This window comes from Rosa chinensis, chromosome 7 (genome assembly GCF_002994745.2).
Source record: "Rosa chinensis cultivar Old Blush chromosome 7, RchiOBHm-V2, whole genome shotgun sequence".
Taxonomy (NCBI): Eukaryota; Viridiplantae; Streptophyta; class Magnoliopsida; order Rosales; family Rosaceae; genus Rosa; species Rosa chinensis.
In genome coordinates, this window is record NC_037094.1 from 64,503,422 (window position 1) to 64,525,979 (window position 22,558).

Genomic DNA, 22,558 nt, shown 5'->3' on the forward strand with positions numbered 1-22,558 from the left:
TTGATTATGAATTTATGATTTACAAAATTGGCAAAGTGATCCTTCAAACATATGTGACTTGTTTTCAGAAAGGTATCTGAATCCATATGTAAATGAACCCCTATGCATTCGATTAAGGTACTTCAACCAATCAATGGATTACTTTAGTTGCAAGAAATGATCTTGAATTGGGTAGAACTAGATAGAGGTGATATGATTGTTCATGTTTCTGCATCTGCTCCATACAGTTTTAAGAAGTCTGCAATACATGTACACACTCCATGACGCTGAATCAAAGCCTTACAGCAGCTTCTTACTCTTGTTTCAGGTCCAGAAAGAAATCTCTAGCTTTGTTACTTACTTCTATGAACCGCTTAGCTCAGCAAGCCGGCATGTGATTTGATCGCGTACAGGATTTAGGGCATTTTTACAGATTTGGAGGTTCCATTTTCGGATCAACCCTTCTGAACTCTTGTCTATATGAGCTTTGTAGTACAATGACATTAAAGTTTTAAACGATAGACTTGTGAGTCATGTTGTGTAAAACAAGTTTGCTTGCATATAATCTTGTAGAAGAAGGAAACTTGGAGGACAAGTACACTTGGAGAACAAGTTTACTTGGAGATCAAGATGTGTAATGTTGTAGTGTAGGGCTTGTATATATAACCACATTTACACCATTGAATCAAGATGAGAAAATTCATCACTCACAAATATCTCTTCCTTTCCATTTCATATTTTGACTTGGTATCAGAGCTAAGATCCGAGAGGACTTTGTCTCTTTGTTTTTCCTTCATTCTTCTTTCCTCACACTCTGGGGTAAGATTGTTCCTTCCTCTAATTCGGAGGTTAGGATTGTTCTCTATCTTTTAGAAGGTGAATTTTATCCTTGTAACGTCGAACTTACTCGCCCAACACCACAAGGTCCATCCAATTAATGCGATGTCTAGGCCAAGGATCGAATAAGAGAAAGGTAACCGAAAGGTTGAAAAGTGAGCATTGCTCCACCAAAATCTTAACCCTCCTTATCTGGTCGTATTAAAAGGAGTTACCAAAAGGTTGCGCGATAGGCAACACCCAAGGATAAGATTTCTTTTCTCTTTACTTAGGAAGTACTGCTACTTCTTGACTAGTCAATTAATCCCTCTCGACTTGTCAAACATACCTTCTGTCTCAATTCCGCTGCATATTGTTTTTTCGTCGGTATTCCAATGGCTGGCCCTGATGCTTCACTTCTAGAAGGAGGGAATACCAACAATTCCGGTATTCAAAAAGCTGAAGTCTCAGTTCAAAACCCAGATTCTTCATCAGGTTCATTCGGAGGAGCAAAACTGAATGGACCTGGGAATTATAGGACATGGAAGAAGATGATTTCCACTCACCTTCGTGGAATCCATAAGATAGGTCATGTCATCGGTACCATTTAGGCACTGGCGAATGAGGAAAGTGAAGAGTATGTCAACTGGGAAGATGTTGATGGACTTGGTCCTCCTCTTGACACCTATTGTCAGGTTCCAATTGCTGTTGCGGCACAAGTGAATAATCTGAATCTTGTTCTTGTAGCTCACTAGCTATTGATTGATCAACAGAAGCCATAAGCTGAGCATCATCAAACAAGATAGTGGGAGAGAACATTAGATTACTGCAGTACATATAGCATATATACATACTTACCATTAGGCTACAAAACTACAAAGCAGCATTTTGCTTAATTTGTGGTAATGCCGCAGACAGTGCATATATATATATATATATCACCCAAAACGTACCTTGGGTACTCTTAACTTTGTTTGCTTATTTTCTTTGCTCTAGATAATAAAGTCATGAAAAGAACTTACAGGTACATAATCAATGAATCTGCAGTGTTTATTATGTATGCATTCAAAGATGTAATAGTCCCTTTAATTTGGCCTTCATATATTGTTCGATGATTTCCTTATGCAATATACAAAGATGCAGTAGTCTTTTTTTATTTGGAGACATCACATTTTTACTTGATAATTGCTGCATTGCTTCTTGATAGTTGCTGCTTTGGTTTTTGCCACATTCATATTAGATTGCAAAACTATCTTGTTCCTTAGTGTAGTGAACCTGCATCATTAATCCAAACATAAAGTCTCACACCAGAACATAAAAATTGAACATAGAAATAGATGTATAAATGCATTCATTAAAAGCACGTATGATTTTTGATAGCATTATCAATGGGACCTCCGCAACAAGTAAAGGGCAAAGGAGCAAAAGAAGAGGGAAAGGATGTGGGAAATTATGACAAATGGAGTAATGAAGAGAGCAATGAGTTACTGCAAGTCTTAGTTGATGCTGCCAAACGTGGTTGGCGCGATCCTCAAAGTGGTTTGATAGACAAAAAAAACAGTTAAGAGCAAAATACTTCCATCTTTTAATAAAAAACTAGGGTGTGAAAAGACTTATAAACATTACACCCACCGGGTGAAATCGTTTAAGAAACAATACTCTATGTATTCTAAGCTTATGCGTTATAGCTCCGGCTTTGGGTGGGACCCCATCATGAAGAGAATCACTGTTAGTGATGAAGTATGGGAAGATTACTTCAAGGTGAGAAATTATACGTTAATTTTTGTATATATTATTTGCAATACTATGTGTATTTTACTGATTAATTATGTACTTATGCTAGGCACACCCAAAACATAGAAGTCTTCGCAACCAGACTTTCATAGACTATAAGGATTTGAAAATTGCAGTGGGAAACGGAATTGCAACAGGAAAGTTTTCAATTAGCCTGGGCGATGATACTGATGCAACCACATACATGGTTGAGGAAAGTGAAAGTGGTTCTTAGAATGACTTGGTCTATAACAAAAATGCTGATGCATTCATACCAGCAGGGGATGAATCATCATTCCAAGGTTATTCACCACCGCCATCATCCTTACCTTTTGAGGGCACGAATGTGGGAGTTCCTAATAACAATGTGGAAAAAAATACTAGAAGTAGTAAGTGCAACTGGAAAACGCAACAGGAATGAGTTTGAGAAAAATAATAGCTTGACTGATGATATTTCTGAAGCTGATGTTAGGAAAAGCATTGGTTCCATTGCCACCAATTTCAACAAAATGTATAGCCTAATGGAGAAAAGAGAATCAAGGGATACAGAATGCTAATAACAATGTGGAAGTTCCTAATAACAATGTGGAAAAGAATACTAGAAGTAGTGCAACTGGAAAACGCAACAGGAATGAGTTTGAGAAAAATAATAGCTTGACTGATGATATTTCTAAAGCTGATGTTAGGAAAAGCATTGGTTCCATTGCCACCAATTTCAACAAAATGTATAGCCTAATGGAGAAAAGAGAATCAAGGGATATAGAATGCTGGAATGCTATTAAGGACACTCCAGGCTTGAATGATGAAGCACGTTACTTGGCTCTTGAGTTGCTCAATACTAAAGCATTGAAGGATGTTTTTCTGGAAATGACCCCGGAAGAGCGATTTAAGTGGATTGGATTCAAGACAATGCAATAAATCTTGTTACTTAGATCATATCGTTGCTTTTGCTTTATGTTTGGTTTCTAGAATTATCGATGACCTGAATGTGGTCTAATGGAAAACTAATTGCATAATAAGATGACTTGTTTGAATTATTTTCCAGAATTGATATTTGTTTTGTTATCTTTCTTATGGAATGAAAATTGATTTGAATAATGTGGTTTGTTTTTGTTTAAAGTTATTATGAGTTATGATATGTATATGATTTGTTTTGTTAATATGATATGTTACAAAAGAGATGGGAAATTGGTTACAAATGCATAATCATATCTTTATGCTTGTAGGCTGTCAATGCAGATTAAGGAGTCAACTTGGACATCAGTTAGCTACTAAAAGCCACAATCTAACTATAAGGTATGTAAATGAACTTCTTGGATTTGTATTTTGAACGCTGAAAACTATAAGCCACAAGTAAATATAGCCAAATATGATATGCTATTATGAGTTATATCTATTAATATGCTGCAGTTTATTTTTAGATACTTCTAGGTATTTGCATAATGGCAGATACAAATGAAGATATGGATGTCATGAATGAAGATGATATGGATGATGAAGAATTTTTTGAAGCTATAAAGGGTATCTTGATGGCAATACAAGCAATTATCCATCTGGTACATGAGTTTATGTCCATCCAAAATCATAGACGTATTGAACGTCCACTAACTCGAAGACCAATTACTACATATGGATACATATATATAAACAAGATTTTAGATGAAGACCCTAGAATGTTTAGACATGTGTACAGAATGTTTTCTGATGTGTTTCGAAAACTATGCAGTATTATCAAACAGAAAACACTTCTTCGAGACACAAGACATATTTGCATCGAAGAAATGCTTGCAATTTTTCTACTCACTATCGAGCAAAATAATCTATATTCGCATGCTATCTTAACATTTCGTCGCTCTCATTACACTTATAGCAGAAGCTTCAATAAAGTTCTTAAAGCATTGAATACTTTAGCTCCAGAGCTAATGGTCAAACCTGTGTCTGTGCAAGCTAAAATAAGAGAAAGTACAAGGTTTTATCCTTACTTTAAGGTAAATAATGCAAGTTTTATTAATTTTAGTACAAAATCATTTGTGTAAGCTAATTACTTTTTTTTTTTTTCAATTTTAGGATTGTATGGGAGCGATTGATGGGACACATATTCCAGCAATGGTGAAAGGACCTGAGATAAGCGCATACCCAAACCGATATGGAAAAACATCACAAAATGTATTGGCTGCTACTAACTTTGACTTGGAATTCATTTATGTGCTCAGTGGGTGGGAAGGTTCAGCTCATGATTCAAGAGTACTAAATGATGCATTGACAAGGAGAAATTGGCTTAAGTTACCTCCAGGTACTATACCCTATTCCTAAATTTTATTAGCTCATAAGTTTTCTTTTAATTCAACGTAGTCTCCTAATTCTAACCTCATGTCTAACTAGGTAAATTTTTATTGGTGGATGCTGGATTTGCAAATAGAAGTGGTTTCTTAGCACCTATTAGAGGCGTCCGCTATCATCTCAAAGAGTTCAGTGGTCAGGGTTGCCACCCTGAAAATGCGCGTGATTTATTCAATCTTCGTCATGCTTCCTTGAGAAACGTAGTTGAGAGAATATTTGGAGTACTTGAATCCCGTTTCACAATATTCAAGACTGCACCTCTATTCCCATTTAAGACACAAGCGGAGCTAATGTTGGCTTGTGCAGGACTTCACAACTTTCTTCGTAAGGAATGTCGTTCTGATTTATTTCCTGTTGAACCGGAGGATGAAGAAGATTCTGAACATGAAGAAGATCCGGAAGATGAATTCCAAACCCAAGACCAACAAAGAGAGGAAGCTAATGATTGGAGAATGGAGATGGCTAATCATATGTGGAGAGATGCAAGACCTGCACCTGATCCTGAACCCAATCCTCCACCCGTTGTTGAAGGCAACAATGCAGCAGAACAATCATGATTGTTTGAAGATGCAGGATTTCCAAGTTTTGTTTTGTTTTTGTTTTTTTGTTTTTTTTGTTTTCTAGTGTATACGACTGTTTTACAATGGTATTAGTACAATTTTTTTTTCTTTTATGTTTTGGTATTTTTCAACATAATGCAGGCATAATATAAACCATTCTTGGTTCTTCGAATTTGTTCGTATTGACTAGCAGAATTAAAATATAGGGAATACATGATGGTCTACTCAAAAGAAGATGAAGAAAAATGAAGTTTTTGATAAACCATTAGAAAATTCGATAAACCATACCCAAGAATTTGATGCTGGGTACACACTCTTTGCTTTCACTCTCCATCTCGTCTCGATTTCCTTTCTGTTTTTTTTTTTTCCTCACTCTTTTGGTCTTAGGCCAACAAAAACACTCCATCAAAATCCATAAATTCTAGCAAAAAGTTTATACAAATCTTTGTCTATACGAATCTATTTATATAAAATCCTGAAAAATTTTACAAATCTATTGAAAAGTCTTTACAAATCAATAAACTTATAAAATCTATTGAAATCTATCACTTAAAAAAAATCCACTAAAATCCAACTACAATACATCCCGCTTACTTCTATTAACTGCTTAGCTCAGCAAGCCAGCATGTGATTTGATCACGTACAGGATTTAGGGCATTTTTACAGATTTGGAGGTTTCATTTTCGGATCAACCCTTCTGAACTCTTGTCTATATGAGCTTTGTAATACAATGACATTAAAGTTTTAAAACTCCTTGTGATGTATTCAAGATTGAGAGTGGAATGCACTTTAGTCTCAATACCAAAGCACAGAAATCTTCGAGCGATATGAAACGGAAAGAAAATTGTAGTTACCTACTTAATTTACCTTACTCATATTTCAATATGATAAATCAAGCTTGACGAAACCAGTTTTTGATCACAAGCTAGCTAATCAAAACCAATCTTTACATTTACCTCGAGCACAACTACATCCATAGCAATACTTCACCTTACTGTACTTAACAAGAAATCAAATCAAGCAACCTATTCTCTTAACCACCACATCCCGGTAGTAAATCAATCTCTCTTCCTATAGTAAATCTCAACAGCTACTAATTACCACAGAGTAAAATCTGAATTCTTCAGTAACGTAATTCCGACGAACCTCCATCTCCTCCGACTGCGATCGCGAACAAGAGACCGCAGAGAACGAAGAGCACCGCGACCTCAAGAAAGAGCTCCATCAATCCACATAGCCTGATCCTCTTGTTCCTCAGACGCTCCCTCACAACCTCCATTTTCAGATCTCCGATCTCTCTCCTCAGCGCCTCCTCCTTCTCCTGAATCACAAAATCATCAACTCCGATCATCAATTACAGAAACAAATCGGAAACCGGAGAAAGCGAGTGAGCGAGTAACGTACTGTAGCGGCGCCGCGGTGGTCGGTGAGGCGGCGATCGACGGACGAAGGTTTGAGCCGAGAGAGAAGAAGAGCGACTTTGATCGAGCGAATTGCGTTTCTCGATTGCAGAGCTTCGGCTTCGGTTAGGGTTTGGGTTTCGGCCTCCATTTCTCTCTCTAGTCTTCTTCTTCTTCTTCTTCACTGTGAGAGTGATTCTGCGTTTGGATTTCGAATCGAATTTTTGGGAAATATCTCTATATATCTAGGCCGGGGATGCCACCCGTACTTTACACGTGGCGGGTCACGATTGGACAGAAATGAATCCGGCCGATTGACTTAACCCATATCAATCTCTAACAATTTATTTACCCAAATAAATCAAAGAATCTATTTTTCTATTTCTCAAGACTTCCAATTTTTTTTTTTAATCAAAAACCTAAATTGGGCGGAAATATATTCATCATAAAACAGAACAGACTGTTATATAGCCTTCCGCTATCATTTGTAGATAGATAAGAAAATAGGGGTACATAGAAATAGACTCACTCAATAGACATCAAATACGTAGAACGGTAGAAGATAGCATAATTCCTCATTTGGTACTATTCTAGAAGCGTTTCAATTGCACTAGTAAAAAAGTTCTGAGAATCCTAAAGAAAATGAATTATTGTAAATAGACTAACTAAATACATACTAACAGCCCAAGGCAAAAACACCCCAACCCAAATAACCAAGCCCAAAGAGAAGTGGACCGAACCCAAGGCGGCAAAGCAGTCTTGACCCAGCCTAGATATTGTCGCCGCCACCCATAAGCCTCACAACTTCTCTAATGCAACTCTGTCCAACCCTGTCGCCTCGATGCTGTCAGGACCACTCCACCACGAAACCACTCCACCCGTTTCAGCACCCCACGAACCCATGCCATTGTCGATTCAGCACCTCCCTATGTCGTCGATGAGGCCCTCCGAACCTGTACAACAAGGTACCGAGCCTAATAGACTTCCACTAGAATCTGCTCCCCCGAACAATATCTTCAATCACCTATCCAACATTAACCTGCTAAACTTTTGCGAGGCCGGAGGCCATCTCGGACGTTTGGGTGTCGCCGGACGAGAAAGGATTTCGCAGTTGAATGAAGGTCGGCTTTAGGGTTTCTCCAGAGGTAAAGCCTTCAAACCCTTGGGTGAAAAATAGTTATCAATTGACGTCCAAGACTTCCAAATTTTGAAATAATTTTATATGAAATAAACTGTCTAGGTTTGTAAAGCAACAATGTGAGTAGTTATTTGATCGTATGTAAGGTTTTCAAAGGTTTGTTTCCATATTAGTTAATTTGCGAATAATTCGCGAATTAATGAATTCTTTAAAAAAAAAAAAACACTTGTTTTCTGAATTATTCCTAAAAATTAGAAAAATTAGCCTTTTTTTTTAAGTTAGCTAAATTATTTCCGAATACATATTATTCCAAAAATTTTCAATTGAAAAAAGCCAACCATTAAAAAAAATAAAACAAAATATTTTATTTTTAATTAAAAAAGTCAAGTTTAAGATTAATTTTTAAATTTTAAACTTTTATAGTTAAAAATCATATAATTACTAGTACTATTTACACTATTTATTTATTAAATAACTTAGATGTGTTGTTTTGTGTAATTAGCCACATTTATAGATATGTTATCTCCCCGTAGCTCTCCTTAGGGTTTCTTCGCGGCGGCTGGGTTTTTGTGATCCGAGATGAAGCTTCTGCCTCCTACTCGGGTTCATATGTGGGTGGGAGCCAAGGCTTTGCGCGTGGGCTCCTCCTAGCATTGGGGGTCTTCGGCCTCCCTCTCTTGGTCAGCGCCGCTTTTGGTGGCGTCTCTAGTACAGTTCCAGGGTCATTTGCAGACTGGGCTGCGTCACCTGGCAGTGGTTCGTCTGTCTGGGAATTCTTGGCTCCTGCACAACACAGTCATATTCTGATCTGGCGGTTGGGTCTCCCTCCGGAGGTTATGGTGGAGGCATCTTCCGTGGAGAAGCCATTGCATTTCTTTCACGCAGTGGCTACAGTGGTGGTCAACGGCGGTAGGGTACGCGAAAACGATGATAAGGCAGGTTTGAGTCAAGTCGGTTTTGGCTCGGATCTAGGTTATGGGTTTTTGGGCTTTGGGTCTGACTGGAAGGTTGCTGTGGAGGTGATCTCTCCAATGAGGACTGCTGAATCTGAGCAGGCTACTGTGGTGGAGGTGACCGTCGTGGGGGAGGCTACTCCTATGAGTTTGGTAATTGTGGATCCTGGGGATGCCCCCTCTGCGTAGGGTGGTCTTGGGTTTCGTCAAATAAGTTAGGGTTTTTTATTTTTTCTTTTCTTGCCCTAACATTGTCTAGGTTTGGTTCTTGGTCCTATTATGTACCATAGTGATTTCATTTGGTTGCTTTAGGGTAACATGCATGGCTTGATATTAACGTGGCTCTCTCGGGGGTAGGTCATGTTGTATAATCACTTATATTCACATATATGAAAGGCTTGACGTCCTATTTCAAAAAAAAAAAAAAAAAAAAAAACTTAGATGTGTTGAAGTTTTGTATATCCAAATGGTAATATTTGAGAAAAGCGATGATTCACCTTGATTTTTCTTCAAAATTTATGTTTTAAAAGCCATATAAATATATAAAAGTAATAGAAATGACAAATATCCATCCATATTATTTATTACATTTCGGTTTGAATACAAACGTATCTAATTTTATAATTTGCCGTTTCCGTATTTTATGGCCTAATTTTTCAAATTATTTTTCACTAAAACTTACCAAATTATTCATGAAGATTTTTTAAACTTTTAACTCCCATGCCGAATTCTACTAACTAGCCTAGTAGGCAACGATGGAATGAATAGAGGATTTGGCATTCTAATGAAAACTAGTAAATGAGCAAGCTAAAGATAATGTAGAGACTCAAAACAAGATGATACATGAAAGAAGAGAAATTACAACAAAAAATACGATGTGTCAAAGTAATCATGGATGGATTATCGGAATAGTTCTAGGAATCAATAATTTGGTCATAAGTTAGTAACTACAACGAATACAGCATTTATTTTCTTTCATTAATTCCCGCAGTACCTAAATATTAAAAATTTATGATTAGAAATCATTTGAGATAACTGCAACGAAGAACGCGTATTAAGTTATTACCTTATAAAGATATATGTAATATTTATGACTATACTCAATACTGGACCGCTAAATAAGTAAACATATCGTAAAAACATAATGTGTTCCGTCAATGTGATTTAATATTTGAATCTAGGCCCTGGTAACATTTAGGTGTCGCTCGTCGTAAAATCTATCCAAAATGCGATGATATCTAGAAATGAAGAGGAGGGGCATAAATGCAGATAATATTTCTCATAATAAAATGAAATAAAAGAACAAAAACCAGCCAATCATATACGAGAAAATTAGATATAAAAAAAAAAAATCATTGAAAATAAATTTTTATTTTGGTGAACTCGGCCGTACACATTCGTGCAGACAAAGAAAGCGCTCATAATAAGACAATATATAGAGGGAAGAAGGAAGGCACACTCTCCTAACACACTCATAACCTTTCCAGCTTCTCTCGCAAAACCCTCTCTCTCTCTCTCTCTCTGACAAAACCCCCCAAAACCAAAGCACCCTTCATTTCATTCTCTTCTCTCCCATTTCTCCCCAAAACCCATTTCTCTCTTTTCTTTCCTTCTTCACCAAAATTCCCATTTCCAAGAAAGTGAAAAGCCATTTGCTCTGTTCAAGAACCTGACATGGATCCTCCTCCAAATCCCAATGTGGGTTCTTCTTCTTCTCGAAGACCTGATGCGGGTTCCTCTTCTTCTCCAAGACCTGAAGTGGGTTCTTCTTCTTCTTCAACAAGACCTGAAGTGGGTTCTTCTTCTTCATCTTCTTTGAGCTTAGCGAGATTCAGTCTCAGCGTGAGGATGGGCACCACACAGTCAATTACACCAGTCTTCGGCTGCAGAATCGACCCCACAGCTCGTGTGCCCAAGAAGGACGGTGAAGCTCCCCCCGAGCACGAGTTCAGTTTCAAATGGTCAGTCTTTCATTCTTTTTTATGTTAAAGAATGTGAATTTATCATCTTTATGGTGTTTCTTTATCTGGGTATTGATCAATGTATGGCTGGGAAAAACAGAGGAGAATTGTTTGTAAGAAGTGAAATCGTTTCCATTTGATGTTAAAGAAAGTAAATTTATGATCTTTTTGGTGTTTCTTTATCTGAGTATTGATCCATGCATGAAGGTCTTGTTTGGTTTATATAATCAAAGTAACAGAGGAAAATAGTTCTTCCTGTAGAGTCAAATTCAGTCCCAAATGTTAGGAGAATGTGAATTTGTGATCTTTTTGTGTTTCTTCAGCTCCTAATGCGTGGCTTTCTGTATGCTTTCTTTAATTGAAGGTCTGTTTGGTTTACTAGAAAAAACAGAGGAAAAAGTACTTTTGTGTTTAGTAAATTTCCCTATGAATGAAATTTTTTCTTGATTGTCCCATTCTCTTCTGGTTAGTCTCCTTTTTAACAGTCTTTTCTTTTTGTTCCCTGTCCTACATGAAAGAATGTATAGCCGAGAAATGTGGCTTCATCTGTCCCAGTGGGAGTGGATATTGACTCTTAAACAATACCAGCTCTGTTTCATTTATTTATTATAAGTGCCTAAATAATTTCTGTTTTGATATAATATTATAGTCCAATGTTTAATTTGATTAGTTTTCCAAGTATTTTAGTTTCTTCTGAAGACTTCTTGTGTGCTTTGGATTCAATTGTTGAATTGTATATGCTTCCACATATATATATATATATATATATATATATATATATGTACACACACACACACATATATTTGTAGATGTGGCTGTATAAAATAAAGTTTTTCTGTAATACTAAAAATATTTAAAAAGACCATTTTACAATAATAATAAAATAATAATAAACAGAGAGGGACATAAAATGACAGGGAACAGAAGCATTATATAATTTTCTATATACATAATTAGCGGGACTATAACTGTATAGCGGTATTAGTAGAGACTAGGTTCTTTTTGTTTTCTGTTATTTGCTTCCTCATACAAATAAAAAGGTTTAATGTTTTTGCAGTAACCTTTGTTGTATTCATATAATTTTGATTTGAAGTCCTTTTTAGTGAAATCTCCAAGTAAAAGTCAATTGATGTTTTCCATTATTGAAATCCCCAAGTGAAAATCAATTTGATTTAAAGTCACAATTACAATATTTTAGAGAAAAACAATAATTTGAAGTCTTACATTCATGCATACACAGGTATCGGGAGTATATTAGCCCTTCTATCCCCAGAGACAAGATCAAGTGCTCTGTCCACCCTGATGAGGTGGCCACTTTCCAGTGTAATGATTGTGTCAAATTGAAGTTACCATTCAAGGGAAGTTATCATTGCTCTCCCACTTGTTATTCTGAGGCATGGGGGAAACACAGGATGTGCCATCGTTGTGCTAAAGCTGTTGGTGAGACTTCTTCTGATAATCAACAAGCAGAAGAAGAGATGTATAGCTGGCTTGACTTTGAAGATGATCCACTCAATGAAATTCCAAAGCTGGAACGAGATGGAAAACAATGGGTTGAGGTGTGCTCTTCAAGGTGTTATGTACCCACAGTGAATGACCTTAACTGCAGGTTGATGCTGGAATCTAAGGCTGTTGATTGTTCAACTGGTCTGGATTTGTGCCTGAGTGACATCATCATGACAGTTCCTGTTCTTTATCCGCCTCATCAGAAACCTCGCTCCATGCTTGAGTGTCGGCGGAAGCTTGGGGACTCTGATCTCAAAGCGCACACTTGCAGTGGTGTAAAATTTAGTGTGCTATCATATAATGTCCTTGGTAATCTTTATACTGATCCGTATAGGTACTCTTACTGCCCAGAATGGGCTAGGTCTTGGGAATATCGTCAGCAGAATTTACTAAACGAGATCATTGAATATGATGCAGACATCCTCTGTCTTCAAGAGGTCAATATTCCCTTTTAAGTTGCATATATTTTCTGAATCTTTTATAAATGGTTGGCCCTAGAGGTGATACATTTTTTCTGCAGGTACAAAGTAATCATCTTGAGTATTTCTTCGAACCTGAGTTGGCAAAATGTGGATATTCTGTTATATACAAGAAGAGAAGAGGATCAGTAAGATAATCTGAACCATTTAGTGCACTTCCAGGATTTTTTTTTCTTCCAAGAATAATATCCCTTTTCCAAGCATATTATGTCCTCTTAGATTTGTATGGTATTGCAGATTATTAAGTTGTCAACTTTAGAGCAAAGTGTGATAACCTATTGAACTTTAACTGTTATGTTTATACTTTATAGATAAAACTGGTTTTGGGTTGCCGTTCCAAGGCCTTAGCCTGTCTTGGAATATAAACATTCATGTGCACCGGTCATATCGAATACTATAGTAATATATGAATTCTAGACAAAAATCGATTTATTTGAATCTTGAACCTAGAGAATCTTGTATGCGTAACTGAGATATAAGTTTTGTTTGGTTAACTGCATCGTCAGTTAGACACAAATAGTATGTTTTACATGCCGGCTTCTCTATATCATTTTGTAACTTAATTATGTCTCATCCCCCAATATTGTTAAACAACTATTAGGTCCCAAAATCTTAAGAAATTTGGGAATGAACCAACATTTGTATTCTGAACTAGCAACCTTTATCAAGTGCTGTCTCATTATGCACCCTCTGTTGCAGAAAATTGTTCAGAGAGAAAACTCTTTAACCACAGCTTTGATATTATGTTAAGCAACCATTGGGCCTCAAGATTAAGTTGTTTGGGAAAGAGCCAACAATGTATACCAAGCTAACATCATATCTTCCTTATTCTGTCTCCTGTTTTGAATTCCTTTCCTCTATATGTTATTTTATCAGGGTTTCCTGTCTCAATCTTGAAACATGTTTTAAGTTCCATATTTCTTAAATGGAGTGTTGGAATCGCATCCATCTCCAAACCTGTCGTTCATTTGAACTCCAAACAAAGCGCAACCTTGTAGGTGATAATGTCCTGCTGCAAAAGTGGCTATGTGAGAATAATGCAAAATGTTTTCTTTAGCATAATTTACCCCAACCTAACCTAGGCTGACCCGAATAAAGAACTGTTCAGTAATTGGTGCTAGGGTAGGTATTAACAGTCCAGTCAGTTCAAGTGCATTATTTATACAACAAAAAACACATTTTCGTAGATTGTGTTAAATTTCTACTTGTTTCTGACTATATCAGGAGCTCAGTTAAGCCCCTGGAGGTCTCTTATTTTGCTGGTTACTGATGTCACCGAAAACATGTGCATATAAGTATACCATTTTTCTTGTGCTCCTTGAATCCTTTTTATTTTATTTTATTTTGTTTATATATATATATATATATATATATATATTTTTTAGAAGAGTGCTTCTTGAATCCTTAAGCCTGATACTCTTGACTTTCATATTATCTTGTGCTTTACAAATTATGAAAATAATGTTTCTGAATACAGAGTTTGTGCATTTGGCTTCTCAATCAAGCTAATACTGCCCCTGTCCCAACCTACTGTGCATTCTGCAAGATTTGTTCTTATCAAATTAATACAATGAATTACCAAACAACTGCGTCCGAATAATTTTTTAAAAAAATTTAGTGACATATGTGTTGCTAGATGTTGGTCTAATAAAAGGAAATCCACTCGGTGAGCTTTTGAACTTGATGACACCATATCAAGATACTAAATTGAATGGATGATTTTCAGTTTTTTGTAAGAGACGGGTCTTGCATGGATGGTTGTGCTACATTTTACCGCCGAGATGTATTCAAAGAAATCGTAAAATATGAGGTGAGGAAGCTCTTGATTTTACTAACGAGGAAAAAAGGAGAAAGTGTGGAAATTGATAATATTTTACATGCCATGGTTGATAATTCTGATTTACTTTTGTAGCATGCGTTTGATAGCTCTGTTATGAGAGTGATAGAAGCATTGCAGCCATTGGAACCTCAACAGAGAAATAGAGCTTGTATAAGGCTGCAGAAGGTATATATTTCATTGTAGTCTTATGTTTTGTGGATATGTTTCTGCATTATCTATTTGCTCTATCAACTAGTTATATGTGATTTTGTAGGCCAATGTTGCATTTAGAAATAATGGAAAATGAGGAAAATCTTGTTTATGTGAGTTCTGACAATGTTGCACTCGTTGTAATATGTGATTTTGCAGGACAATGTTGCACTTGTTGTTATATTAGAAAAACTGGAAAGTGAGGGCACTTGCGATGGAATTCAACCTAGAATTTGTGTGGTACTATGTGTATTTGAATTAAAGATATGTTTTATATCATTAATCCTTGTGTTCTGAGTTCTGACACAGTTGTGCTTCTTAACTATAGGCAAATACGCACATATCTGCAAATCCACAGTTCCCAGATGTAAAATTGTTCCAGGTGCAGTTTAAAACTCAATAGCTCTGCCTTCTATGAATTTTAAGTTTAAATACAGTATTGATTAATCGGCTTTATTTCTGATACTAGGTTGTGGACCTGATTACTGGACTGGACAAAATTGCCAAGATGAAAATTCCTCTGTTGGTTTGTGGAGATTTCAACTCTCTTCCTCTGAGGTTAGTCTTCTGCTCTTACTAACTGGCTTACTGGACGATTTGGTATATAATAAAATTTGGAACACAAAAAAAAAATTATGGTCCTTGTAGAATTGTTTTTGTTCTTGCGTTTGGCCCCTATGATGACTCTTGTGATTCTATCCATTTCCGCCCAACAAGCTGACCTCATCTTTTCTGTGATATAGTTTAAAACCTTGGGAACTTTTTTCTTTTATTTGTATTGAGAACAAATTTATGATTGACTTTCTTATTAACATTGCAGTGAGCCTCATAAGTTCATAACTGCTGGCAGAGTCGACAATCTTCCCAACGATACTGATCCATTTGGCATATGTCAGCATCTAAAGCTTCACCATTCACTTCCACTGGTATGGTCATTATTATCCGTATCTCAGTTTTGTTTTACATAAGATTTGCTTGAACTGTTAGCATCTTTATTTCTGCTTGGAACATAGACATATTCCCAGCCCACACATATAAAGCACTTTTCTGTAAGCATTTTTTATATTTGTGTCAAGCATAGGAACTTGTGGTTATAATTCTAATGCTGAAAATGTACTTTTCAGAAAAGTGCATATGCATCTTTTTATAACTCGGATGGTATCGAGGAGGAACAACGTCGGAAGTTCAATTCTGAAAGCAGGGAGCCTTTGTTCACCCACTTCACACCAAGTTTCACAGGAACCCTAGATTACCTATTCTACACAGGTATTTTGAAACGAACTTTTCTGACTTATATAATGAGAATGTGACCTTCCTAACCAATAAATGGGGTGGGGTTCCTAACCTTAGTTGAATGTCCGTCAGTAGAGAGCCAGGTGTTTTTAAATCTAGGCGCGAGTTATCTTTCCAGATAACTTTAATTTGATATTGACTCTTCTCCTCTCCATTAATGGTGTGGTAATTGAATAACCTTATTGTCAGAGATGGCACTACATATGGTTAAAGTGGCATGGCTTGGAAGTGGGAATCAAGTATAAGCTAATTCTAGTTCAGCGACCTTTCTTCCCACTGCAGAAATAGCCGGTCACAGGAAGCCTTTATACATAGATGGTGTACTGTGGCTTACAGTAATTAGTAGCCATGGGAACTTGAGAGTAAATGAAAGCTTGCTCGTGGATAAGTTCTTTCTTTGCAATGTAAAAGCTAGGCTGTTCCCACTCCCAGTCCTAGTAACATGGGATAACCAAGAGCATTTCTGCAATTGGTGGACGGTTAAGCTTGACTAAGGGCATCTCCTTCAGAATTTAGGGAGTATACAGAACCATGCTGGACTGGATACTACTATGTTTTAATGGTCTAGTTAGTTTCTTTGGTGGTGTCTGCTGTTTCTTGATCCAGAAGACCAGCATCCTATAAAAACTGAAAAGGTGTAGCATTTCAAGGCTCATTGTGCATCTTCCAGTGGCACCTTGTTCGCTGTTTTTATTCTTTTATATTTATTAAAAAGAAGGCTTTGTTTCGTGTAAAGGAGGAAAAAAAAAAGCTATGGATCTGTAAGTAGGTGTGTCTTCAGTACTCACTGAAATATTTGTTTGTAACCATGCTTTAGTTTCTTTTACATTGATTCAGAAAATTTACAGGGAAAAGACTGACTAGATTTTTTTTTTCTTTTGACATGGATCCCTGTATATGTTGATTACTTACCAGTGTTTAGGTCCCGACCAATGCATGAAAGTAGTTGTTATATTGTTCTGGATCATATGAAAACATTAATAGTGCCTTGTCTCGACTTGGTTGTTTGCTATGTATGAAGTAATTTGCATGTTCCTTGTCTCATTGTGCTTAGCAAAGTATTTGCTCTTGAGGTCTGAAACATTGAATTCTCTATGTTTGTTGACAGTGTGGAAACTAGAATCATATTTCTTTTCTCCGTTTTGGCTTGATTGGTTATGCAATACGATTTCAACTATAAATTTGTTATTTTTTCTTGCAATCTGCAAGCCTGGAAGGATCAAGGTTGGCTTATGTAGGGCATTGGTCTTTAAGCTCGTCGGTGTTCTTTTCTTGTTTTTGTTTTCACATCATTCCTTTTAGTTTGACATTTATTGTGAAAACTATATCGAATTGAACGCCTTTGATATGTTGTGAAAGTTCTTATATCTATGTGCACCGTGTAGCCAATCTTCCCTTTTTAACATCCAGGACTTGTGATGTTTGGTTAGAATGCATTTTGGACTTTAAGATTATAGTGTATTTACTTGTAATGTAGGGACTGTTTGTTCAGTATTGCTCTTTGGGATTTTTGAAAATTAGTATTACTGACCAGCTTGTTCCAGTATTGAATTTTATTTATTAATCTTTCATCGACTGTATTTTTAATGCTGACAGAGGATAGTTTGACGCTTGATGGTGTGTTGGAGCTACTTGACCGTGACAATCTGGGTGTTGGTATTCCATCTCTTTTTTGGTCATCAGATCATATTGCCCTCATTGCACGGTTTATCCTCAATTCAACCTCTCCCCAGCAACAGGGTTCACAAGTAATTCCTGCTGACTTGTGGCCATAAGCAACAACTGCACAGTAATACTCTTTTACAGGAAACATGCAATATGGATGGAGAGATCTGAGACTTTGAGCCAGCAAGTAAAGAGTAGAATATATTCGTTTTATTCAACTTCTAGCACAGTTTGGAAGAAGGCTGGAAGATGAACGAGATAGAGTTCAGATACTTTTTGTAGGATACATTTCATATTCTGTTCAAAACCCATTGCAGCAAAGCAAGAATGGGCCAATATAGGTTACATCAAAATACACAGCATATTAGCATCAGGTTATTATGTGAGCTTTACATCTAGAGGTAGATACACAGAAGATTAGCATTGAAACATTCTTTCTATTATAGTACACAGAAGATTAGCATTGAAACTCTGTCCTATACAAGCATCATGTAACCTGTATTGTTTTTCCAAAATATGCTGATTACAAGCATAATTGACTTAAATAAAACCTATAGTAGGAATATCTTCTCTTCTTTATTTTGTGTATCAGTGGTGTTGAGCATTTACACATTATAGTCCCATTGTGATTGTGATACTCACCACATGGAAAACATCTAGAAGATGTTCTGTTCTCATATGTGATTTTTGTGGCTTTCTATGATTCTTTCAAGGGTGTATATTGATAACTGCTGCCACTTGATTCCATATAATGCTTGTGATTCAACGCATTATCTTCTTATGATTCTAGTATCTCTGGTGAGATGCAGTACGTGAACCGTTTTTAAGTAGTGTCAAGATAATAGGAGCAGAGTACACTCTTGAAAAATAGGCCAGAATTAGAATTAGATTGAGTGGTGGATGCAGAAATTTTGTTCTCCGTTGGCGGAAATAGAACAAGCTGCTCATGTCAACCTCTTTGGAGGTGATCTAAAGTACTCAGGAGTATTGAAACTCTACGGATACGAGCAATTAGATTAGTCACAGCTTTTGGAGCATTTTATCTCCGCTTGAAGAAAAAATACGATAAATAATTTGATTTCCTGATAGAAAATTAATAGGTAAGAAATTGTTGAATGATTATTTTTCAAACGGCATGGATATCAATCAGAAACACTCAAGCAAGATATTAGAGCAGATGATCCAAGTACTTCTCAAAGCGGCCCTTCCCTAGTGTGATGCTTTATTGTCTGGCTTATAATGTCGAAGAGAGTAAGCACAGAGTAATTCTATTTTAACCTTAGTTGCAGGTTTATAACTCATCCAAAAGTGAAAGGTAACTTGGTAAGGGTGACCAAACATATAGGGAGACCCTGAGAATGAGACTTACCCCTCAATGACAAGCAAAAAGAATAGAATAAGAGATGCGAGTACTTTGCTGACATCGATCGACCCATTACGAACCATCATCCTAATTTCTAACCCCAGAAATGAAAAGGGGAAAAAAATCTTCAGTTTTGACATCAAACCATAATAAATGTGAATATGTGATGATGAATACCTATGACTGTAATGTCTGTGGACCTCCCCTAGACATGGCCTTTGCTTTGGAGCAGGTGTGCTGAAACTCATCAGCTATAAATGTAGAAATATAACACTAATTATGAAAAATTAATGAAGATAAAAAATTTATTATAATTAGCATATGGCGGATCCAGTGAGGGAGATTATAGAGCCAATTCCTGATTACTGACACCCGAACTTTAAACAAATCCAAGTGGATAATACACATCCGTATTTACATTATGCATATGGTAGGGATCAACAGCACTCCAATTTTAGCTTCTTACAGTCACATAAGACTTCATTATGTGCTTAAGTAATATAAAAAACCGATTTGGAGTGCCGTGATCGCTGCCCTATCTACTTAAGGTTAGTCCCTCAGTCCCTGTCTCTTTTATCTTAGAACAAAGCCAAAGCCTCCTCGGCAGAAGACCCTTTTAGCTTAAAATTAAGATACATAATTAACAGTTACATAATTTGTGTTACTAGAGGGTGATCGATCAGCCTGGCTTCTTAATTTTCCTCAATTCACTAATACCAGGCTTTGATCTTACTAGCACATGATGAAGCTACATGACCTTGACTCATTGGCTTGAATAGGGTTGAGGGGCTCTGATCAGTTGTGTGCATATACTTGCAATTTGGGCATGCAGGTGAAGACTTGCAAAGCATGACCAACATGTGACACCTCATGCACACAGTTGCCAACATCTCTTGGTCATGATCAAGTTGATCAAGTCCCAACCTTGATGAGTTGTTCTTGAAAAGTTCCCCGAAGCTGTTTGCTGATATGTCTGAATGAGGTTTGGAGTCGCATCTCAGGTTGAGCTCAAGGTCTAAGCTCATGTGATTAGTTGTTGGTGGCTCAGGAGTACTCCTCCTTGGATCCCTTGAAGTCTTCATCTGTGTCCTTGTGTTGTAAAAGTGTATCTGGCCCGACTGTTGATGCCGAAAGATGGACGAAAGTTAGATAAAAACTAGGAGATTGCGTACAATTACAGAAGATCATATTGGTTCGGTCGTTTACAGTCGAAAATAGAAGATCAAAAGAAAACGGTATATAAGATTAATGATATATGTACATACCTGAATATCAAGGCATCGTTGCCACTCCAAAGGCAATGGAGTCTCGAGGTGGAGCTCAACATCAAAAAAGGACTTTGGTCTGATTTGATCAGCTGGTTTCGGACGCTTTTCGAGTAGTTGTTCCACAAAGGGAAAAGGGTCATCCCACTTTCTCTTCTTGGATGAAATCTCTGTGTCTAGGATTGATTTCTTCTGGTTTGGTGAAAGGGGTTGAGCTTGAAAAGACACCATAGATGGATAGAGAGAGGAGAAATCAGAGGAGCTAGCTTCAATAAAACTCAGAGATAACTATAGTCTTGCTCTTTCACACAGAGTTAGAGTTCTATAACTTTCAAACGGGTGGTTATATAGGCTCTAGAGTGATAAATATTGAATTTGGTCATAACTGAAGGGAGAATCTAATAGAGGCAAACTTTATTTGAAGGTACAACTAAAACAAACCTGGCCTACCTATATATGCATGACGTGCATGCCAAGTTGGCTAGCTAGCTCTCTTCTCTCTTTTCTCTCTCCGTTCAAAGTATGATCGAAGCCAATTAATTAAGCAGCTCTGCTAATATTAAAGAATAAGATGTGAAATCGTAACCAACTTCTTGATCTAATATCCAACCCCCCTGATCCTGATGCCACCCAACTCAGCCAACTATACAATCTCAGCAGTGAATTTGGACTGGGCTCCATGGACTGTACGTGTCCTAGAAATTAAGTGAGTCATTACTATTACAACCTCACCCAATTTATTTGACTCCAGACTTTCTGCTTCTCTTTCAGGTACCGATCTTTCTCGTGCTTATGTTAATAACTATTTCATTTTAATAGAACTCTTTTTGATGAACTCATGAATTTGAGTCATTTTCTGCATAAACCCTAAATCCGAAATGCATATCCGTTAAAACCCCACAATGATTTCATTTACGAAGTGATTTAGTAGTGTTTCGTTTATTCGCATATATGAGTTCACCCTCGATCGACCTCAATCACTTTCACAAGTCAGATATACACGATAACTTTACGTCATTTTAGATTTCTGCATTTATATAAGTTCGAAATGTACTCAACCTAAAGCCAAGTGACTTTGAAGGTGAGCACAAGATCAACATAAAAAATAATCGATTAGCAATGGTTTCGGATTCAATTGTTTACCAAGCACGATACATACGGGTACTGGTGCATCATTGAATGAGCAAATTTAGTGAGTTGAGTACTTTTATGGAGTCACCAAAAAAGCAAAGCCGAATAGCCAATAGTTAGATCAAGCCGAAGAACGTACACCAAGTGCCAAGTGATATCGGTACTTATTATTATGATAGGCGGTGAGATGGGGAAGGAGGTGTTGAATTGAAGAGGGTGTGTGAAATAAGGAGGCAATAAATGATTCGAGTCTGTATACAGTTGAAGAAGGAAGGTCTTGAATTGAATGTCTAAATGGATCATCTTAAATATATACATAGACAATAACTCCCACTTCCCACAATTGGGTTTACTCAAAGAACAACAAAACTTTTAAAGCTCCCAACACCCTCTATCAGCAACCATCAATAACCATATTCCATGAGCCATGAATATTTAAGCTCTGCAACTAATTAACTTTGCTTTTAAGGCTCTCAACACCATCGGCTATTAATTCAACCATATCTGTCCTTTTTTAATTATTATTTAGTTTTTCTTGACATTGAAGCATATCCTGCAACTGAAGCCCCATAATTATCCGTTTGCTCCCATGATCAAGTCCTCTTTTATTTCGGACCAACAGGTAATCAAATGCATCTGTTAATTCTTATACTAAATCTTTGGTATTTATGTACGTTAGATTTATGTCTAAAACGACACTGTTTAGACTTGTAATGTGATGTGACGAATTCTACATTGAAATGCACTAGAGAGATTTAGATACTTGCAGAAAACTGTGGCTAAAATTAATTGCAACTAGGGTTTCAGAATTCTCTAAATCGATTGGAAATGTATTAGAGAGATTTATATCAACCCAAAATCTTCATCTTTAACTCCATAGAGGAACCTATTATTATTTGTTATAGTA

At 36.7% G+C, this 22,558-nt stretch overlaps 4 protein-coding genes across 4 annotated transcripts; 2 read left to right on the forward strand and 2 right to left on the reverse strand.

The window, feature by feature from the left end:
• Positions 1-4,010: 4,010 nt before the first annotated feature.
• LOC112178410 lies at positions 4,011-5,465 on the forward strand. Its single transcript, XM_024316560.1, has 3 exons — positions 4,011-4,124; positions 4,636-4,861; positions 4,951-5,465. The coding sequence occupies exons 1-3, from the start codon at positions 4,011-4,013 to the stop codon at positions 5,463-5,465; spliced, it is 855 nt and encodes a 284-aa protein (XP_024172328.1).
• Positions 5,466-6,366: 901 nt separating this feature from the next.
• Positions 6,367-7,080, reverse strand: LOC112179605. The gene is made up of 2 exons (XM_024318068.2): positions 6,873-7,080; positions 6,367-6,789 (listed from the first exon to the last, which is right to left on the reverse strand). Exons 1-2 carry the CDS (start codon positions 7,017-7,019, stop codon positions 6,592-6,594), a joined length of 345 nt encoding a protein of 114 aa, XP_024173836.1. The 5' UTR covers positions 7,020-7,080; the 3' UTR covers positions 6,367-6,591.
• Positions 7,081-10,449: 3,369 nt separating this feature from the next.
• On the forward strand, positions 10,450-18,457 carry LOC112180992 (carbon catabolite repressor protein 4 homolog 1-like). Its single transcript, XM_024319597.2, has 11 exons — positions 10,450-10,920; positions 12,161-12,863; positions 12,947-13,033; positions 14,632-14,715; positions 14,818-14,910; positions 15,094-15,174; positions 15,263-15,316; positions 15,404-15,492; positions 15,755-15,860; positions 16,059-16,200; positions 17,824-18,457. Exons 1-11 carry the CDS (start codon positions 10,634-10,636, stop codon positions 18,000-18,002), a joined length of 1,905 nt encoding a protein of 634 aa, XP_024175365.2. The 5' UTR covers positions 10,450-10,633; the 3' UTR covers positions 18,003-18,457.
• Positions 18,458-19,855: 1,398 nt separating this feature from the next.
• Positions 19,856-20,916, reverse strand: LOC112179916. Its single transcript, XM_024318405.2, has 2 exons — positions 20,521-20,916; positions 19,856-20,373 (listed from the first exon to the last, which is right to left on the reverse strand). The coding sequence occupies exons 1-2, from the start codon at positions 20,749-20,751 to the stop codon at positions 19,966-19,968; spliced, it is 639 nt and encodes a 212-aa protein (XP_024174173.1). The 5' UTR covers positions 20,752-20,916; the 3' UTR covers positions 19,856-19,965.
• Positions 20,917-22,558: the final 1,642 nt, after the last annotated feature.